Source organism: Callospermophilus lateralis, chromosome 5 (assembly GCF_048772815.1).
Source record: "Callospermophilus lateralis isolate mCalLat2 chromosome 5, mCalLat2.hap1, whole genome shotgun sequence".
Classification (NCBI taxonomy): Eukaryota; Metazoa; Chordata; class Mammalia; order Rodentia; family Sciuridae; genus Callospermophilus; species Callospermophilus lateralis.
In genome coordinates this window covers 142,570,956-142,592,695 of record NC_135309.1, presented here as the reverse complement: position 1 = coordinate 142,592,695, position 21,740 = coordinate 142,570,956, and the positions used below count along the sequence as shown (strand labels likewise).

The 21,740-nt window shown below is 36.3% G+C and overlaps 1 protein-coding gene across 4 annotated transcripts; it reads right to left on the bottom strand.

The window, feature by feature from the left end:
• Positions 1-3,328: 3,328 nt before the first annotated feature.
• On the bottom strand, positions 3,329-21,550 carry C5H5orf22 (chromosome 5 C5orf22 homolog). Of its 4 annotated transcripts, none has more exons than XM_076857327.2 (9): positions 21,390-21,550; positions 20,104-20,249; positions 19,432-19,581; positions 16,609-17,035; positions 14,956-15,018; positions 14,558-14,679; positions 11,931-11,997; positions 9,671-9,810; positions 3,329-6,340 (listed from the first exon to the last, which is right to left on the bottom strand). In XM_076857327.2, exons 1-9 carry the CDS (start codon positions 21,468-21,470, stop codon positions 6,208-6,210), a joined length of 1,329 nt encoding a protein of 442 aa, XP_076713442.1. In that variant the 5' UTR covers positions 21,471-21,550; the 3' UTR covers positions 3,329-6,207. The 4 variants fall into 4 exon arrangements, with proteins under 4 accessions (XP_076713442.1, XP_076713444.1, XP_076713445.1 ...); XM_076857329.2 differs by having other exon boundaries at positions 21,436-21,503; XM_076857330.2 differs by having other exon boundaries at positions 20,104-20,164; positions 21,390-21,475.
• Positions 21,551-21,740: the final 190 nt, after the last annotated feature.

The following is a 21,740-nucleotide window of genomic DNA, read 5'->3' as shown; positions in this document are numbered from 1 at the left end:
ATTAGGATTCCAAAGAGCTGTTAAATTTATAAACTTTTTAAAATGCTTTAAAACCAGCTTATAAACTATTGCAAAAATTTAGAAAGTATTTAACAAGCAAATATGGTCATGTTGAGGTTGAATGAAGCTCAATGGACATCATCAATATTCTCCACTAAGTTTCTAAATAACTTAGAACTTGGCACATTTAGGCAGATGGAGATACATGTACATCCTCATTAATAATAAAACTGATGTTAGAGAATATGGCTTAAGTCTGTCATCAACAGCTTCCTAATGCTGCAACCTAGAGACTGTCACCCACTGGCACCACCGAGCAACTGTAAGCCTCTTCCACGGTGTTGGCCCTCGAAAACCTGCGGCCTGGGAGAATGCATACTTCTACAAGAAGGCATCCTGAAATTCTCTTTTATTCTTCCTTACCCAGGAAAGTGTATAAGTGCAGACAAGGCTGGGGTATAACAGAAGGTATTTCTATTCCTCTCAAAAGAGAGGAATAAGTGTCACTCCCTTATATATTTTTAGGAATCAAAACTCTATATACACAGTTTTTTTGGATATTAGTATCTAATGTTAGATTTTAAATTTTAGGCAGAAATTCAAACTAAGTGTATTTTTGGGTCATGCTTACACAGTATTGTGAAACATGGTTCCTATTAGGTCTTACCTAATCCATAAGAGATAACATCATGAACACCTGACCCTCTCTGACTACATGAGTAAAGATTAAAAATCATGGGCTGGGGTTGTGGCTCAGTGGTAGAGCACTTGCCTGGCATGTGTAAGGTTCTGGGTTCAATTCTCAGCACCGCATATAAATAAATAAAAAATAAAGGTTCAACAACTAAGAAAATATTTAAAAAAGATTAAAAATTGTGAGTAAATGGTTTGCTTGCACCAAATGAAAGAGAAAGTTTTTAAATTATGAATAACTCTGCTTAAAGCCCTCTGTTACTTCTTTCCTTATGAGAAAGGGTCTACCTTCTTGGAATAAAGATCTTTCCTCTTGAAATTCTGCTATTCATGGAACTATTATGATAACTCCTGGGGGGATTTAAGAAATTAGTATTCAGAGGAGAGAGATGAGAAGAGCAGCTGGGACCTGGTACAGACATCACAGGGTATTCTATGTAGGGCTGAATTTGTAAATAGCTAGTGTTTACTGAAAGATTCCTGTGTGAGGGGCTTTATGTGTATTCTTCTTCACAATATCCTGATGGGTAAAGTTGTATTGGGGAAACTGAAGCTGGGCATTGCGGCATACTCCTGAAAACCCAGTAACTCAGGAGGTTGAGGCAGAAGGATTGCAAGTTTAAGGCCATCCTGGGTAACTTAGTGAGATCTTATCTCAAAATAAAAAGGGCTGGGGATGTAGCTCAGTGGCAAAGCATCCCTGAATTCAATCCCCAGTACTGGTGGAAAAAAAAAGGTGGGGGACAGCTGAAACTTCTCACAGCTAGAACAAAGAGAAGGGGGCACTGGAGTCAGGAGTTGGCCTCTGGAGCCCATACATTTGCTATTATGCTCTATTGTATTTACATTTCTATCATGAAGTGTCTTACTTGGCTAGATCTGGCCATAACTCACCTTAAATGAGGTACCATGGCCTTTAAGCAGTGCTGAAGGCTGCTCAGTAGGCTTCAAAGAGCTTATTGCTGTGGAAGAGTGGTACTGAAATTAAAAGTCATGGTAGGGATGCTTCTACCTGATAGAAGTAGCTGTAGGCTGGTTATTTGGGGAAGGCTCTCAAAAGGAGTGAAATCGTGTTGCCTCAGACTTGTCTTAACCTGTTTCTGAATTATAGGAACCACCAAACTTCCAAGTACTAATGTGCAGAATGCCAGCTAACTAATTTACAGAAATATAGACACATCCTTCTAGTATATAATCAGAATATTCACTGCTCAGAGAACTTCTAAAATTCAACGTTCTTGGAAACCTCCTTCGTCATCATAACTTCATTTGTTGAACTCAAGTGAGAGTAAAGGGAAAGTCTAGTGCTGCTGTCTGTAGTCCTACGAATGCAACCAGAACTATGAAAGTACAGAGGCAATCTAGGAAAAGGAGCTGAGGAACCAGCACAACAGAAGTGTTACCACTGAAAGGGGCAAGGGTGCTGGGCACAGTGGGATTTATAAAGCTCATCCTCTTGCTTATATGTGGAATCCAAAAGAAGAAAGGTGAATAGTGAGTGGGGTAGAGAAAAATGGTAAACGGTGGTTACCATAAGCAGGGAGCAGGGGAGAGGAGAAAATGGAGAGGTTTAGGTTAAAGGATCCAGAGTTGCAGGTGTGCAGGATGAGATCTAATGTACAACGTGAGGACTTAGTTAAAATAATATTTGGGATTTTTACTGGATGAGTAATTTTAGGTGCTCTTACCATCTGCCCCCACCACGAACACTATGTGAGTAGTCATTAATTACTTCACTACACTGATCATTTCACTATGTATATAATAAGAACATATTGTATGCCCTAAATATATAAGAAAAACGTATTTCTGAAAGAAGTCCAACAAAACCTACTTGAGTTTTACAAAAGCATTTTCTCTTAAAATACATAGTGCAGGGCTGGGGTTGTGGCTCAGCGGTGGAGTGCTTGCCTGGCACGTGCAAGGCCCTGAGTTCGATCCTCAGCACCACATAAAAACAAATAAACAAAATAAAAGGTAAAAAAACCCCCAAAACATAGTGCATGAAAAGAATTTTGTATGCACACACCTGAAACTGACAGTGAACAATTGGCAGTAAAATGGATCAACTGCCAGTGATCCAGGACTACTACTGCTAAACAAAATGAAGATCAGAAGAGATTACTACATAAAGATTGAGAAATATTGACTAAGCTTCATGGGAACCTGGAACACATAAAGACAGACATCTACAGATATCATTTCTAAATTATCACTCAAATTAATTAATAAAATTATCACTCAAGAGTATTAGCAAAGGCTGGACTTTTTAATGATATCTGTACATGTTTCCCTGATATGTACTTAGAATGCAAAAGAAGAATGTCTTGAGTAAATATCTTCCTATTTGGAATGTGCAGAAACATAATTTACTAATCTGGTTTTATTCAACAAGCGGGGACTAAATTTTTTTCTTCAAAGACACAATCACAGAACAAGAGAATTAAACAATCTAAGTGTTCCTGTAACAGAATTTGATGTTCTTTTATTCAGCCTGAATTAAAGCAATGATGAATCACACTTCAGTTTCAGACTTATAAGATCAATGATATCAACATACTGTGATCAGAAACAAATAATTAGTGCTATACTTTGATTTAAAATCTTTTAAACTTTAGGACTGGGGATGTAGCTGAGTGGGAGAGTATTTGTCTTCAATGTCGGAGGCCCTGGGTTCAATCACTGGCATTGAAAATAAGAAAACAACAACACCCAAATCTTTAAAATTTCAAAACACATCTTTTAATGTCTTTTAGCACACAAAATAATTTATTCATGAAAGTTATGCCTATAATTTAAAATAAATAAATAGCAGAATTTTGCAATTCTGATTTTTACAAGAACATAAACCTTTCTGGAATATAATGTTTTTTCAAATTGGAAAGCTAAGTAAATTCAACACAAGCATTCAAAACCATCAGACTTTGGAAATCAACTTGGTGATAAGAAAAATTCATTGGAATACATAATCAGTGGAAAAATGGGGTCTGGTGCCATCTACTGAATGACAATAGTAATGTGTCCTTGAATATTCATAAAATTAGGTAACCCTATGATTTTAGCTACATACAACTTAAAGTTGTGGATGAGTGCTGTTTTGTCTTTACATGCCATTTTATCCTTTAAAAGAAGTGAAATTAAATGGTAGTTAAAATGGTTACTTAACAAAGGGCATATTGAAGAGCAGGATGCTTTGGCAAATTGGGAAAATAAGAATTTCCATGATTAAGAGTGTCTCAAGAAGGGTTATCTTATTTTTATTTTAGGCAGGAACTCATAGGGGTAAACACCTATGTTTGTTGTGGGAGGGGGGTGAAGACACATCCCTTCAAGCTGTGTTTTTGTTTGTTGTTGTTGCTGTTTCAGATAAAGCTTCCCAGAGGAAAAAAACGCATGAAACCACTTTAAACTAGCTCAAAATCACCAAGTTATTATTCAGGGTGATTTAGAGTGAAACTTGCTCATTATAATATCATAATGTTAAATTCTCCACCACAGAGGCACTCTCATCCACCATTTCAAACATGGACCCTGTGAAGAAACTGACCTCTAACTGAATGTTCAGGGATGTGTTTACCACCTGTGATAACAATCCCTTCCAGAAGGTGCACACAAGCCTCTCTCCAGTAACACCCCTTCATTCCATAAGAGGCACTACTTTGAGATAAGATCTCTAGTGTTCTCCTTAGCTGTTGCAAGTAGCAAGCCTTTCTTGATTCTTTCATCTCCTGGTTGTGCTTATTGGCTTTGTGCTCATCAAGGGGTGAACTCAATGGCATTTAAATAAAATGGAACAATGATAACTGATACCCACAATGACTATTAGGATGGGCAAAAATCCCTGAAGTGCTTTTCTGGTTGGCAAAACCAAAATCAAAAGGTTTTTTTTTTTTTTTTTTTGTAGTTGTAGATGGACATCAAACCTTTGTTTATTTTAACGTGGTGCTAAAGATTGAACCCAGTGCCTCACACATGCTAGGCAAGCACTCTGCCACTGAGCTACAGCTCCAGTCCCAAAAAGTGAATTTTTGTTTGGTAAATAAAGTTCATTCAACCAGGCCCTGCCCCTATCACCCCCAACAGTGCAGATTGAATCCAGGAGCGCTCTAAAACTGAGCTATATCTTCAGCCCTTTTTCTTTTTTTTGAATTTTGATAGGGTCTTGCTAAGTTGCCAAAGCTGGCTTAGAGCTTGTGATCCTTGTGCCTCAGCCTGTCAAGTTGCTAGGATTATAGGTGTGAACTACCACCCGCAGCTTCAGACCTCTTTAATAAAACAGTGATGGAAGCTGAGCTGGGAGAAGCATGTCTGTAATCCCAGCAACCCATGAGGCTGAGGCAAGAGGACTGCAAGTTCCAGGCCAGCCTCAGCAACTTAGTGAGACCCTGTTTCAAGATAAAAAAATAACAAGGGCTGGGGATATAGCTTTGTGGTAGAGTGAGTGCCCCTGAGTTCAATCTCTGGTCCTGCAAAAAACCCCAAACCAAAAATCAAAATCACAATGCTACTATTCACTTATAAAGAGAAATGAAGTTGTGATGTGTGGTGCACAATGGATGATCCTTGAAAACATGCCAAATAAAAGAAGCTGGTCACAAAAGAACAAGTAGAAAGTGGTTGTTTGGGGTGGGTGGGGGGCAGGGAGTGAATAAAATGGGTGGATTGAGTGATGGTATCTAATACAGGGTTTCTTTTTGAGGTAATGAAAATGTTCTAAAATTGACTGTGATATTGGTTTTGCATATATTGAAAAGTATATTAAAAATCATTGAATTGCACAGTTTAAATGTGAGTTGTATGATATGTGAATTATATCTCAACAAAGCTATTTTTGAAAAAAAAATCACAATGCTGAGAGCATTTCTGTCTGGCCACAATCCCAAGAGTCTTGGAAAGGCTAACTTCCTGTAACATTTTCATGGACTGGTAAAGCAGTTTTTTTTTTCTTGGTAGTAGCTTTTTGCAAATGTTACTTTCTATAATGTCCAGAATATTCTGAGTACTAAGAGCATGCCTAAGATATGTTTGTGGTTGTTCTTTCTCTTATAACATTGTTCATGACCCACAATTTGCTTCTCATTTACCTCTTCCAAAAGGGCAGGGCCCTGTCTATTCTGTTCATTACCACACACCTGCACTTGATAATGTCTGGCACACATAAATGCTTAATAAATGTCAGCTGGTTGAATGGATAAATAAATGTAAGAAAGAATCTCATACAGATCAACTGACCTGGGAAGAAGGAGATGAAAAAAAAACCTTCATAAATAAAGACAATAAAGAAAAGAAAGATAAGCAACTGTTGGGATTTGATGTAACAAAACAAAACAAAACAAAACAAAACAAAAAAAAACCCCTGCTTTGTTCAATTGATATTTGAAGATTTAAAATATCTGATAGATTTCAAGTGATAGTAACATAAAAAGTGTTCTCTGGAAGACTTATTTACAAATAAGTTAATGAAAACTCTATTACTATAATAGGATATAACAGGAACCTAGTGTTTTGTATGTTTCAAGATGTAGAATATTCTGCTGAATATACCAGGTGAGTGTCTAGAGTCCCATAAAGGGAGTGCAGCACACTGAGGATCTTTTCTTGAATGGTGTCAACTTGTTCAGAAGGACAGTAATCATCCAGACTTGACCTGGAACCAAGAACAAAAAAGAGAAAAAATATACACAAATATAAGATAAAAACCACACTGTGAAGAAGGAAGAGGCTGCATGTGTTGATTTCAATGTAAAATAGAAATGTAGGTGTATTCAATTCTTTCAACAGTTGAAAGTTAATAAATATTTACCCTGTTAGGCACTTTACATGAATTTTGTTCCTTAATTTTCTCAGCAATTCTATAAAACAGGTACAATTACCTCCCTATAAAGGAAATTAAAACAAAAGAAGGATTAACCTATGCAAGGTCACACAGCTAGTAAGTGCGTGCTAGTGACAGGTTTCAAACCATGTGATGTGATCCTAAGTGCTTAATAACTACTACTCTTCCCTGAAAGGGAGATGTTGCTGTAGGGCACAGGAATTTATCATCTCAGTGACTGGGTGTCTTTCTTATTTTTATTATGTTTATGCTAGGGCTAGAAATGAGTAGAGTAAAGGTTTTCTAGTTGATGAAAGGGTTCTACTTCTACAAACAATTTGTTAATCCCATAAATGGAAAGGATCCATGGCTTGGTCCAAAATGAAATGCCAGAATTTGATGACATTAGGATTAATTTCCTATGTAGGATGAAGGAGAATGGAGCAAAGTGGGGTGGGCAGCAATTTGTATTTTGGGAGTCTTTTTAGAATTCCCTAAAAACAATTTTGAGTCGCACTGAGCAGCTACAATGTTACTGCCAATTACAGTATTAAGATGTGAAAAGATTTGATCAGTGACTCTGTTCTAGATTGGGGTGAGGAAAACCGTCTAGAGTATGAATGGAGAAAGTGGCATAGGAAGTCCTTTTGGAAGAAACTGGAATTAGCAACCTACTTCTTTGCATTTGTTATTAGAGATTAAAAAGTAATATTAGAGAAATAATCTGTAAGACCTCTAACAAACTCATTCCATTCTCTGGTGACTGTGTTACTTTTGAGGCTTGATGTAAACATTTAAGACACAATAAATGATAAATAAAGTGTTAAATTTTTAAATACTAAGTTACACATATGGATAAAGACCTGCTTAAATCAGAAGACTACTGGGTTGAGGAGTCTCTCAAGGATGATCAGAGAATTCATACAAAAGTCATCCTTTCCATATAATGAAATAGATGGTATCACTTGATACAGTGTTTTAGATGAACCTAAAGTGTTGGGAGAGGAATTTTTGTTGGTTGATTTGGGTTGAATGGTGAGCAGCCACTATACAGCTCAAACGAACTATTTCTTGTTGAATGGCATAAAACCACTTCCTTCAGTCCTATACCACAGCTACAGTTTCTTTAAAGAATAAGGTTTCCTTATCAGGGCTGGAAACCTGAGTATTCTAGGGTGATGTCTGGGAAGGGAAAAGACTCAAATGTTTATGGCTTTATTGGATACAAGTGCCCAAGTCAACAATTTGCCAATTCTGATGGGAGGTAGGGGCCCCTAGATTTAGCTAATGTGGTTTGGAAGGGAAACAACAGTAACTTGGTGGATGGATCTGTTTAGGTCAGTGCAATCAATATACTGTGGTTACTTCTATATCTCAAAGTGTAGTAGTGCTGGGGATGTAGCACAGTGATAAGGTGCTCGCCTAGCATGTGTGAGGCCCTTGGTTTAATCCCCCCATTGCCAAAAAAAACCCAAAAAACAAAACAGTAAGAATCAATATGGTATATGCTTTATTTCCCACAAGTCATACAAGGAATTCTCCCAGTTAGGAAGAATGGAATGTGAAGAAGAAAATCAGCTCTTAGCTTACTCTTGGGCTCTTTTACACAGTGGAAACCTTTGGCTTCAGTAGGGGCCTCTGCCTTAAATTCCAGTTTTGGGGTATGTCATCTTGGATTCAACAACTAACAAAATGAAGATAGCCCAGCAAGCCTCAACTAGCGGAATGAAAACTGTTTAAACTGCAGATTCATAGGCCCACAGTGTCCTAGCTGTACAGGAAACAATAGCAGGCTTTTGTTAAAAGAGAAATTTATCTCCTACTTTGTTACCTGAAACAAAATTTCTGGCTTAGTAGGGCCCTCAGTTTGTGGAGGTCAATCTAACTGGGCCTTGTTGGCTAACTTGAAAGCACTGGAATGCTGTATCTGCTTAAATTTGTCTTCATATACTCCAAAATGAAAGTGGTTACTCCTCAGTGAACAGATCACAAGGATTTCTCAACACTGTCCAGTACTTCATTTCATAAACCGTGGCCTTACTCTTGGGCTTTTTTACACAGTGCATTCTGATTGACCCTTGGGCTATTGCTGTGGCCTAGCTATTGTAAATTCCAATTAGAAACTATATACAGATTAAAAAAAAAAAAAGACCTGCTTAAAAGTATCTTATGTAAAAGCTTTACTTATAAGCTTTAATAGGGTATTCAATGGCTTTCAAATTTTTGGGGCTGGGATTGCGGCTTAGTGGTAGAGTACTTGTCAGGCATGCATGAAGCTCTAGATTTGATCCCTGCTCTGTGGTGGTGGTGGTGATTTCTAAATTCTTTTAAACACTATTGCAATGGTACTTTATGGGAGCTACCCCCAAGAGGGGGTTTTGGAAATTTGTAGGTATATTTTTGACTGATGTAGTGACTAGGGGAAGATTATTGACATTCAAGAGACTGGGGGAAGAGGGCTAAACTGTTGGGATGCTTTCAACAGTCCTGCAATATGAATAATTATCCCTATGTCCTGTGTACTTTTTCAAAATCATGGAGCATTCACCAAGTGAGAAACCAATTTTTAAATTTTTGAGCCTAGAATTTAAAACTTGTATTTTTTGAAAATGGATTAGATATTAACGAATTTTCCAGGAGTGCAACTACTCTGTGAATTAAGACTGGACTTTTAAGGTAAGGCCTTTATTAAGAAGTTATTCAATAATGAGAACAATCACATCATCATGGTAGTGCAATTGGTAGTATTTGGCATGTGGTTATCTGTCTGCTTTTGTAACTGCTATGCTAGTGATGCTAAAGATGCATCTGGTCTAGTGTGGTGTTTTAATACATATTGTAGGCTCTGGAGAGTCTGTTCCCTGGTCTTTTCTAGCTTCCAGAGGCTGCCTCATTCTCAGCTTGTGGCCCCATTCTTCACCTTCAAAGGTGCTGCATAGCACTTTCCAAGCTTTTTCTCTCTCTCTGATTCTGATCTTTCTGCCTTCCTTTTCTTAGGATCCTGTGACAATACTGGTCTACACAGGTAAACTCTTCATCTCAAAATTCTTGAGTTAATCACACTGCAAATTCCCTTTACCACAATAAGGCAGCATATTCATAGGTCCAGAGATTAGGACATGTACGTCTTTGGTGGGCCGTTATTGAGCTTACTGCACTTACCTTGCAATTGTCACAAGAGTAGGTTTTGGTAAACTTTTCAGTAAGCAATATACAGACTGAATAAGGTACTCAATTTCTTGCTCTGTGCTGATATGGTGAGGAAGTTCTGAATAATCACAGGTTAGACCAGCTTGGTGAACCTGAAAATAAGACAATTAAATTGCACTGTAAGACTGTTGATCTTAAAAGATTCTTTGATCATTAATGGCCCTAATGACAACATATCTTCTAATTTTTATGGATTGGGATTGTTTTCCTTAAAACTTTCTAATCCACAGAGGTTATTTGCATTCTGAAGTTTTGGTAGAATTGGCCTGTACAATTGTCTGGGCCAATATCTTTTTTTAGGAATAATTCTTTACTTCTTTATTTTATGATTATCAGTTTCTCTTTGAGTTGATTTTGATAGTACATATTTTCTGGCAAATTATATGTTTTATTTAGATTTTAAAAGCTGATATAAAAGTGTATATAATATACACACTCCACTTTTTATGCTATTTCATTTACTTTTTAAATACAGGCACTCTATATTATATTCAAAGCTTTGATACAATAGAATGTTTTCCTCCCACTTTAACATATTGTTTTCTTGCATATCCTTTGTATGTATAACCACACACTGCCAGTATCTATTTTTTTTTTTTTTTTTTTTTTGTGTGTGTGTGGTATTGAATCTAGAAGTCCTCTACTACTGAGCTATGTTCCCCTATACCCTCCTGTTTGGGGTACTGGGGCTTAAACACACAGACTTGTGTATGCTAGGTAAGCACTCTACCACTGAACTATATCCCTAACCTCTTTTATTTTTTATTTTGAGACAGGGTCTCTCTAAGTTGCAGAGGCTGGCTTTGAACTTTGCAATCTTATCTCAACCTCCTAAATAGTTAGGATTACAGGTGTGTACCACTGAGCTTGGCTAGATATGTTTTAAAGAAAAATAAATGGTATTCCAGTCTTACTTTATTAAAGTAAATAGGTTTGAAAGCTAGAAGTGGCTTGCAGGCTGTCTTTTTTCAACTTCAACTTTGAAGTTTTGAAAACTGGAATACAAATATATCATAGCTTTATCTAGAGTACATAAGTATAAAACTTGGAAAAAACTCTACTTTACTGGTGGCTTTGGATATGCACCAAAGATATAATTGGCAGTGATCAGTTAATGATGGATTCTGCATGTTCTTTTCCACTAAAATGATCAGAGTTCTCACACTACAGCTATAAGCACATCATATTTGATTATGTATCTATGCTGAGTCCCTGCCACCTCTTTTCCCTCAAACATCACACAAAATTCCTCAACAATCAAAATTAAGATGCTATGTAAAGATTAAAGCACACTTGCTTGAAGATATGTTAGATGATACAACAGGAGCTCAAAAGCATTTTCAAACTCTAAGCATCTTCTAACTATGTAATTTTTAACAAAAAAGAGCAAACCTTGTTTTAGCTCAGGGTTAACTAAGATATTCTTTGGTGATAAACACACACACATATTCTTCTTATAAACTGAGCATTAAGCCAATACTTAAATGTCAGCTCAAAAAACTGCTCTGATTGTATTTTATAACCAAAAACATTCAACACCTTTTATTGAAGAGAAGCACCAGATAAGAGGCAGAAGACATGCATGTCTGAGCTCTGGCACAGATCTGACAAAAGTCAATTGACCTTCTTAAGTCTTAGTTTTTCCTAACTCCAGTACTGAGGAAAATGGCAAAATATATGCTTCAAAAAACTGATATAAAAATAGAAGAAATCATAATTAAAAGTATCTTTGGTCACAGCATTCAGATCACTGTTGACTAACAAGAAAGAGCTAACACATTTAAAATGTATCAGCTACTGCTCTTTTACCTTTTCTTCATTTTTAAAATTAGAGAAGTTTTTTTTTCAAAGAGGAAAAGAAGAGCCAATAGGAGTATAAGTAGGAATTAATAAGGAATGAACAACTTTAGAAATTATGAACTTATTCTTGTCTGGGGAAGAGAGAGATGATCACCAACAAAATAATAATAATAAAAGTACATAGTTCTTTTGCTTCATACATAAAATTTGGAAGAAAATGTTTTTCTTAGAAAACTTTTCAGTATTCTGGCTTCTATAAAATATGCATTTTTTTCCACTTATCTCTTAATAATTCATTCAGACTTCAGAAAAACAAATAAAAATCAATCACTTTAACAAAAACCAATTTTTTTCCACCCAGGAAACTGTTTTTATAAGAGGTCAACTTTATGTTTTAACATAAAATACTTACCATTTCATAATCTGGCACTTCCATCCGTTTTTTCAAACTCTGTACAAGTGGAACTAGTGATTCCATTCTGAAAAAAAGCCATCCCACTCAATGAAACACCAAAAACCACCTCAACTAAAATTACAGTAGCAAATAATACATTACACTTAATATTTACTATAAATAATATGCTTCATACAATGCTTGGAAAGATAAAAACTGTTCAAGTCTCACCTTAAAATACTAAGAAATAAGTGTTCTTTATTATCTTATCTACTTTTCCTTATCTATTGCACAGCTCCCAGCCCTACCACCTCCTTCACAATTCCAACAAGAGTCTAAACTCATGATGTTGTAGTATTGTTGAGTCTTCAACTCTGCCCTGGAACTTCCTGCAGATGCTGAAGAACTACCTGGGCATGCTCAGCAGCAGACAGGGTTTCAGTGGAAAGTCTACAGTTGGTTCAGGACTCCAAGGCTTCTGGCCCATTTTTGTTCTTGCTGGTGAAGTTTAAACTTAGCTTAAGACTTCATGGAATCCCAAAATAGTGAGTACTTTTCAGTACTTCTAAGAAGACTCATGTCATGAGACTTATTTATCTCCCTCTTCCATCATAATTTTAAAAAAGAAGCTGGGCGCAGTGGCGCACACCTATAATCCCAGCAGCTGGGGAGGCTGAACAGAAAGATAGTGAGTTTAAAGGCATCCTCAGCAACTGCGAGGTGCTAAGCAACTCAGTGAGCTGTCTCTAAAACAAATACAAAATAGGGCTGGGGATGTGGCTCAGTGGTCGAGTGCCCCAGTATTCAACTCCTGGTACCAAAAAAAGGGGAAAAAAAAAAAAAAAAAAGGGTATCACTTGTAGAACCAGTTCCCTATATTTAAGGAAAAAAAAATCATTAACTGATGTTCAAGTGCCTGATCAATATTTACTGCTGTGATGAAACTATTAGGCATTATTTTATACAATTCTTTAATGACAATGACTAAATCTTTATGAATATTTTAAAGTAAAAGTTACAATGAATATTTTGAATAAGTAATACCTGTACAAAGCAAAAGAAGGCATCACTTGGTCATATACTTCATCTTTTAGCCATGATTTCTTTCTCCAGAGGCAACCACTGTCCCAGTTTCTGCATTCTTCTGGATAGCTAATGAATTACTTTCAATACCCATCATGACAAATTTGGTAGGTTTGTGATTCTAATTTCTCATGTAATGTTGTTGTTTTATAGCTGATTGTTCTCTACAGTGTAAATAGAAGCAATCTCACAACATGTGGGAGATTGTTTTAAAATAAACTAATTTTGATCTTCCTATGCACATGAGGAAAAAAAATTTGCCTATGGTTTTTACTCTTCTGGCTCTCTGAGTTTACATGATTTAAAGAATTATTATAAAGAAAAGCAACTATAATATCTATGTTAATACACTTTCACACCAGGTCCAATATTAAAGGATTTCATTCTGAAAGACTTTCATCCCTCTCCACATTTTCAAAGTAACATTAACAATGAAAGAATCGCCCAAATAAATCACCTGATGAAGAATTAGACTTCAAATCCTGCTCTTAATGGACAGATTGAAAATAAACTCCTTTAGTTATAGTTGGGCTATTTTTTTTTAAACTAAAACACAATAATTGTACATATTTATGAGATATAATGTAGTACTTCCATACATGTATATAGTATATAATGATCAAATCAGGGTAACTGGCATACTCATTATCTCAAACATTTATTGGGTTATTCTTTTTTTTTTTTTTTTTTTTGCTACTAGAGTTTGAACCTAGGGGTACTTAACACCGAGCCATATCCCCAGTCCTTTTTTATTTTGAGACCAGATTTCACTATGTAGCTTAGGGTCTAAGTTGCTGAAGCTGGCTTTGAACTTGAATTCCTCCTGCCTCAGTCTCCTAAGTTGCTGGGATTACAGGCATGTGCCACCATACCTGGCTTGTTAGGTTATTCTTAAAAGGAGCCAAGTTTTCATACTGAAATTTACTTGTCAAGTAATTTACTTCTCTGTTAAGAGATTAGTTTTTTTGTTCTACTTAGAACAGGGACTGCCCATCTTTAATTCTCCAAAAATCTAGTATAATAACTTACATTTAGAGGCTGCTAATGCACAGTAACAAAAAGATGCCCACTTACGATGCAACTCAGGGAACTTACTTGAACTCTGTGCCTTGCTTTCCTCTGAATTAAATGGACATAATAATAATGAATCCCTTGGGATGGGGTTGTAGCTCAGTGGTAGAGTGCTTGCCTTGCAAGTGTGAGGCACTGGGTTCAATCTTCAGCACCCCAAAAGATAAATAAATAAAAATAAAGATATTAAAAAAAATAGATCTTTAAAAAAATAATGAATCCTACATTGCTATAAGAAACAAAGTTACATAATGCAAGGGAAATCCATAGAGATAGAGCACACAAAACATTCAATAAATGCTAACTATTATTAATAAATCTGTGGGGATTAAACCCTGGGCCTCACACATGCTAGGCAAGTAAGTGTTCTACCACTGAGTTACATCTTCAGCACTAATACTCATTTTTAAAAAGCAATGTATTTAATACATTTAAAGACATATTTGGAACTGAAAATTGGTAAATTTGAGGAAAAAAAATAGGAGTCTTACCCAGGGTTTGAAGCCCATTTCTGTACAGTTTCTTCATCATCACCATCACACAAATCAGCAAAAGTTGCTTCTAAATCTTCTAATTGATGAATTCGAGTATCAACAATATCTACCAAATCTTCCTATAAATACATTGAAAAACTAAGATTATGTTGTTATTCCTTCAAAAAACAAGTAGAATCTTATTATAATGAAAATCTTAAGTTCAACTGGTCAATACATGATTTCCAAGTACTAACATGGGTTATATAACATCTCTCTCTCTCTCACACACACACACACACACACACACACGAATTTGGGATCCTTTAGTCCTTTGGGATCATTCTAATAAGTTCAAGATATAATTATGATACATGTGATAAATATAAAATTCAGAAAAAACAAATAGTAGATACCTCAGTTAAGTTGCTACCAGGCTTTTTAAACTGGTACAATTCTTGTAAGATTTTGTATTCTTCCTGAAAAACAAAACCAAAATATCTGTTAGTTTTTTCAATGGTATAATTTAAGCAAACAACAGTCTTGCCTGGGACACAAGAAGATCTTAGATAATTATTCAAAGGGAAAATATGCATTTAAGATTGCAGTTGTAAATATAATTTCTTCAGAGAAGCTCTACCCAGCTGGGCATGACAATGAAGTAAAGAAAGTATGGGAGAACAGGCGGCTACTGGGTCATTAGAACATTTTTAATAACATCCCATTATATCAGTGGTTATATTCTAGGATCTAAATTGATTTTAGCTTTTCATATCGATGATATACATATCTATAACAATCACAACAAACTCTCTATGTCCACTGTGCAGCATTTCTCAAGCAACAGAAGAAAACTCTGAGTATTAAGGCAATAGCAGAGCAGACTGGCAGACAATGAACCTCAGTTAGGTGGCTCTATCCCTGACAAGAAAGACGTCTATTACACCTAGACTTTGTAGGAGAAAGTCTTCCCCTTGTTTAGTATAACTAGACAGTTCTGTCATGTAGACGGCTTTATCTGACTCCAATAATCCTATTTAGGACTATACTGCCAGGAAGAAGTTACAACCAAGAGCTTAAATTATTAAGCACAGTGTTATGGCACTATCCTTAGTGCTTTACTGATCCAACAATCCCAAGAGTTGGGTCTGATTACTATTCATTTATTTACTTGTAGTGTTGGGGATTGAACTCAGCTCCAACCACTCTACCAATGAGCTACATCATCAGCCTGCTGGTATAATTATTATTTCTACTTTATACTTGAAAAAACACAAGTCACAAAGGTTAAGTATCTTTCCCAAGATCACATAGCCAGTAAGCATAGATGTAACAAAAACTCTCTGCTCTTTCCACGATACTAAAAAATAAGTTATTAAATTATAAAGTATTATAATAGAAGTTGAGTATTTATCCCAAATGCTTGAAACCAGTATTTCAGATTTCAGAATATTTATAGATTTTACTGATGTTCTTCATCATGGTGTTCAGCACTTCAGATTTTGGATTTTCAGAGTAGGAATGCTCAATCTGTATATAATTTTCGTTTTAGTTGTAAATGGATATAATACCTTTATTTTATTTATTTATGTGATCCTGAGGAGTGAATTTAGTGCCTCATGCATTCGAGGCAAGTGCTATACCACTGAGCCAGAACCCTAGCCTCAATCTGTACATAATTTCAAGAGGTTACAAAAACAAACACATAAAATAAAACAGAACATATGACAGAGAATGTGGCCTCAAAAACCTAAAATAACACTATCTGGCTATTTGCAGAAGCTTACTATCCCTAATCTTAAGAGAAATATTACAGAATTTTCAAGATTTATGGTATAAAAACAGCATATTCAGAGCTGGGCATGGTGGTGCATGCCTATAATCCTAGTGATTTAAAAGAATAAGCCAGGAGGATCACAAGTTTGGGGTCAGCCTGGGCAACTCAGTGAGACCCTGTCTCAAAATGAAGAAAAGGATTGGGGTGTAGCTTGTGGTAGAGTGCCTCTGGTTCAATCCCTAGTACTACCCGCCCTCCCCCAACACACACACATACAAAATACCATATTTACCTGAGTGAACATTTCTTTAAAGGGATTCTTGACAGAAAAAAAATCTAAGTCAATATCTAAAACAAATGCATCCCCCTGCTTTAAGATTTCCATAATTTCCTTAGTGCTGGCTGTAGTGTGGCATTGCTGACTTTCAGAACACGAACATGATGGCTCCTGGCAAGCTTGGTCACTTCTCTCTGTCATGGTGTCTTTCATCAGTCCTCCTGAATCCAAGTCACAGTTAGCAGAGGCAGTGTTTTCTGCATTTCCCAGTGTTAGTCTGGGCTTCTTTGCAGAAGACACTGCAGCACTTTCTTCTGAATTGTCACAGAGTTTACAAGGTTTCACCAAAATCACATCTAATTGTAATGGTTTTTGGTTCTTCAGCTGATCCTCAGGTACATAAAGACCATCACTTAGGAAGTAATAATCTGTACTTGTAACCCTGAAACAGAAGGAAAAACTATTTTAAAGAAGAATGGACAAATTAGCTGACTTTGCAGCATTACAGAAATAGAAGAAAAGACATATTTGACAAACACTGAGAGCTGCCTTTACCATTTGTATTCCTGTTCTGTAGAAATGGCATTATGCACATTCTTAGCTGGGCACACACAATTTCCCAAAGTAAAGACTATATTTCATATCTATTTTTAGCTAGATGTGTCTATTTGAGTAAGTACAGTCCAGTGGTTGTGAATGAAGAAAAGTATGTAGTGCCTTGCTCTCCCCCTCCTTGCTGATTGACAACGAGAACACAAAGGTGCAAATTTATTTTGGACTATGAGGACTCTAAAGATGGTGAAACATAAAGGCAGAAGGATCAGTGGTTCCCCAAACTGTGGAGCCGCCACACAGTCTTAGACTGTGCATGCTGAATGCTTACACCAGAAAGAAATAAATCTCTTGTTTAAACCCATGAGACTTTGGTTTCTCTCATATCAGCTGAATCTTAATTTGAAAAATTTGCTTAAGAGAAAATTAATAACTGGAAATAATTTCTTTTAATAAAAGCTTCCTCTGACATATTTCAAAGCTTCATTAGACTCTATATAACCACTGTATTTTTAACATGAAAAACAACTTAAAACATACCTATACACTTATAGAATGTATTTCTAAGGTTGAAAATTTCTTTCTTTTTAAGAGACAGATATCATTTTGTTGTCCAGCCTGGGCCCCAAACCCAACTCCTGGGCTCAACTGATTTTCCTGCCTCAACCTCCTGAGTAGCTGGGACTACTGGCTTGCACCACTATGCCCACCTGGATTTCTAATTCTAGGCACACCAACATGTTCTATTTTCAACTATATTATACCTAGGTAAGAACTTAGAACAATAGAGTCAAATACTTCCAGAGGCATGCCTTATACAACTAAAGTAACAGTATTTTTTTCTCACCTGCTCAGACCTAGCATACATAGCTGTAGATTTAGTTTCTAAAAATAGATTAATAACAATAAAACTAATGCCCAAACTTATTAAAAACTTTTATTTATTACATTATCTGAAGAAAGATAAAGCTATATTTCCCAGGCTTAATTTATATTCTTTTTCACCATGGAAGTTTTGTTTTGTTCCTAGTTACACAAACACACTCATAAACTTAGGTTGTTTAACCATATGTAATGTGTCTCTTCCATAATATTTTAAATTTTTGAGATGAGGGTCTTGCTATGTTGCCCAGGTTGGTTTTAAACTCCTGAACTCAAGTGATTCTCCCATTTTAGCATCCTGAGTACTGGGACTATAGGCAGGTTCCACCATGCTGTCCTTTCCCATAATTTTTACTTACAGGATTAACTAAAATCATGAGATAATAAAAATAATACAAATGTCATTATCACATATTAAGTTTTGAATATCTGTCTAGATCATCCAAAATTATTGAATTTGTAGGTTAAATTAGGCTTATTCACTTAGTCAATAAAACTGACTCTTACTCATAGATCAGTATTGTGTAGAATATTTAATATTGAGTCCTGATTATTTCTTTCAAATTTTAAAATAAATACAACTTTCATATCACATAAAATTATTGTGTAAATGGTAAGAACACTTAATACCAATACCAAAGTTAAGAGTATCATTAAAACTATATCAGAAATAAAAAGTACAATTTTCAATGAGACAATTTCATCTTCAATGTATTACCATTTCATCTCATTATCCTTTAGCTTCTAGAAAGTTGTGCTTACACTGCTTAAAGTATTCATCTCATCACACAAAAACTTAGAAATTCAAGAACACATAGATATTTCTAAATATAAACAGAACATCAGTTAAATAAATTATATGACAATAGATGCACATGTAACTCAAGGAAGTGGATGCTATAATTTAACTTAGTCTAAGCTATAATTTAATTAACTAAAACTAATATTAAAATAATATTAAAACTTAAACTCTACTAATTTAGTCATTGTATCTATTAAAAAAAAGAAGAGAATCAAAGAAAAAAAATTTGCTCTCTCATTTCCTGTTTGTTACATTCAACACATAATAGTTGCTTTGGAAGGAGATCGTAAAATGTACCACTGAATATATAAATCTATAAGGAAATTAAGTGACTTGTTGAATTTAAATCATTGATGAAGGTCAAATTCCAGAAGATGAAGATCATTTTATTAAAAAATTAATTTTACGAGCAATGAAATATACACAGTATACGACAGAGGTCAAGAGACTTGAAAATCTGCTTTTGGTGTTTTAAAAACTCTTTTTTGGAAGAGCTGAGGCTTAATCTGACCCTATTTGTTTATAGGAATACTTAGTTATTACAAAAATCCAAAATAAGAAATATGCAACCCCTTTTGTATTTATAAATATGAGTGAATTACCTGATCGTTGTGGTAGAAGTGTCTTTACCTACTAAAAAGTGGTGTCTGCCTTCTCTGATTTGCTGAGCCCATGTGGGATGAAGCCATATTACGTGAGAAAAATGGCCAGCATAAACTGCAGGCATAATCCAATTTTCAATACTTAATTCTCTGGAAAAGAAATAGGGAAGAAACATTAAAATTTAAGTTTTTTCCCCTGAATGTCATTTGAGCCACAATATTTTGACAGCAGTCCTCAGAGTGTAGTTCCTTGGGAGGTTCCTGAGATCTTCTCAGAATAATCACTGGGTCACAACTATTTTCATAAAAATAATAGGTATAATTTCCCTTTGTGTGTTGACATTTGCACTGCTGATTCAAGATTAATGGTGGGTTGATGTCCTAAGATTAATCCAGGCAGTGGCACCAAACTCCATATACACATTTTAAAAGTTCATCAACACTTGTTCTAAATAAAATGAAAATGGCAAAAAGAAAAAACAAAACCCCATGAGCTTAGCAAAGTGTATTTCTCCTCCTCCCCACCTCCAGTGTTGGGGATTAAACTCAGGACCTTAAGCATACTAGCCAAGAGATCTACCATGAGGGTATACTCATAGGCCCTCTTATTTATCATCTACTGCAAGTTGTATTTCAAACACATAAAAGTTCATCAACAAGAAATCACATTACCCAAAGAGTGTTTCCTTATCAAACACGGTGTCTGCTGGCATATTCACAGGAATAAGGAGGTCTGGATGTGAGTCAAAATGTAAAAAACTTATATTACTGGCAGGAAGATGCTTTGAGCCTATGGCCCGGTATATAAAAGGCAGAACCTATGAAAGACACATACACACATTCAGAAATGGGCACTGAAATTATGAGCATATACTTAAATACATACTAAAAACCAATGTTAAACATAACTGCACATAATTAAAAGCATACCATGTTATTAAAAAGTGAGAGAATAATGGGGTTAGGATTGTGGCTCAGCAGTAGAGTGCTCACCTAGCACGTGGGGGGCCTTGGGATCCTCAGCACCACATTAAAAACAAACAAATAAATAAATAAAATAAAGATATTGTGTCCAACTACAACTGAAAAAATAAATATTTTTTTAAAAGTGAGAGAATAAAATGCATTTATTGTAGATAGTTCAGATGATGACACCAGGCTTTATTTTGTTCCTATGAACTTACAACTTGCATCTCCTGCTGCTGGTTTTAGCACTGACTGTGTGTTTTCAAGGTAACCTAAATCTCAGGGTCTATAAGGCTTTTTTCCCCCTTACATCCTCTACAGTTCTAGGTTTAATACTGAATTTGAAAGCATTGCTTAACCGCCACTTTGGCCTTCTCTCAGGCCCATACACACTATATGTAGAGTTTCTGTCTTTCTCTCAACTTTTTCCATCCGTAATTTTTTTTTTTTTTTTGGTGCTGGGATATAACCCAGGACCTCAGGTATGCTGGGCAAACGCTCTACCTCTGAGCTATACTCTCAGGTCCTCTTTCTCTCTTATAACCCCAAAAGCGTCATAGCCTATTAATGATTACTCTAAACAAATTTCTTAGATCCATGACACTCCTTTGACGACTCCCTCTAGTTTAAGGCAACGATTTTAATACTGTAAAGGGGAACGGTCATAAAAACGGAAACATCTTTTAACATTCATAAATGCTGGGCACTGTGGTTAAAGATTTACGAATATAATACGCACGAAAACTCCTATCGGCCCTGGGCGTACTATAATTATTGTTCCCATGTCACAGATGAGAGCAGTGTTGTTAGTATAAAGCCTTCTGCTTAAACAGCAAGCAAGCAGGGCTGTGAAAGAGATGCGGGAGACAGGTGCAAACCAGCGCCAATCGAGTGGAGAGCAAGGGGTCTCGGAGTCAGGGCACCTGGGTTCGAAATCCGACTCGTCAGGATCTGGGAGATTCTGACCCAGGGCCGTTTAGCCGCCCGCTCACCTCCTGATGATCCTCCACTACCCACACTGGGAGCTCGGAGTAGCACCTGAGGCGAGTGGGCTCTCCCGTAGAGTCACTCATATCTGCGTGCCCTTCTGTGTCCCAGAGATTCGGAGGAACCCAGCGAGCACCAGAGAACGCCCAAGTCGCTGCCCCGCCACTCTCTCGCGACGGAAATGCGCGCTCACCCGGTTGCGCTTCCGGATTGGAGCACGTAGAGGGCGGTGGGACGGGCGCCAGAGCGCTCGACATGGACGATTGGTTTAGACGTCCATCGCTCTCGTTGACGGGCCAATCAGTGCGCACAAGGCACTGCGGCGTGCCCAAGAGATTTCCCTCCCTTGACCCAGT

Bases quoted from the DNA above. Each gene is read 5' to 3' on its own strand.
- C5H5orf22 (XM_076857327.2), bottom strand. From the start codon at position 21,470: ATGAGTGACTCTACGGGAGAGCCCACTCGCCTCAGGTGCTACTCCGAG. The intron at 19,582-20,103 runs GTAATGTGATTT...TTTCTTTTCCAG, and splicing joins GATAAGGAAACACTCTTTGG to AGAATTAAGTATTGAAAATT. The intron at 6,341-9,670 runs GTAAGTGCAGTA...TCTTGGTTCCAG, and splicing joins ACTCTTGTGACAATTGCAAG to GTCAAGTCTGGATGATTACT.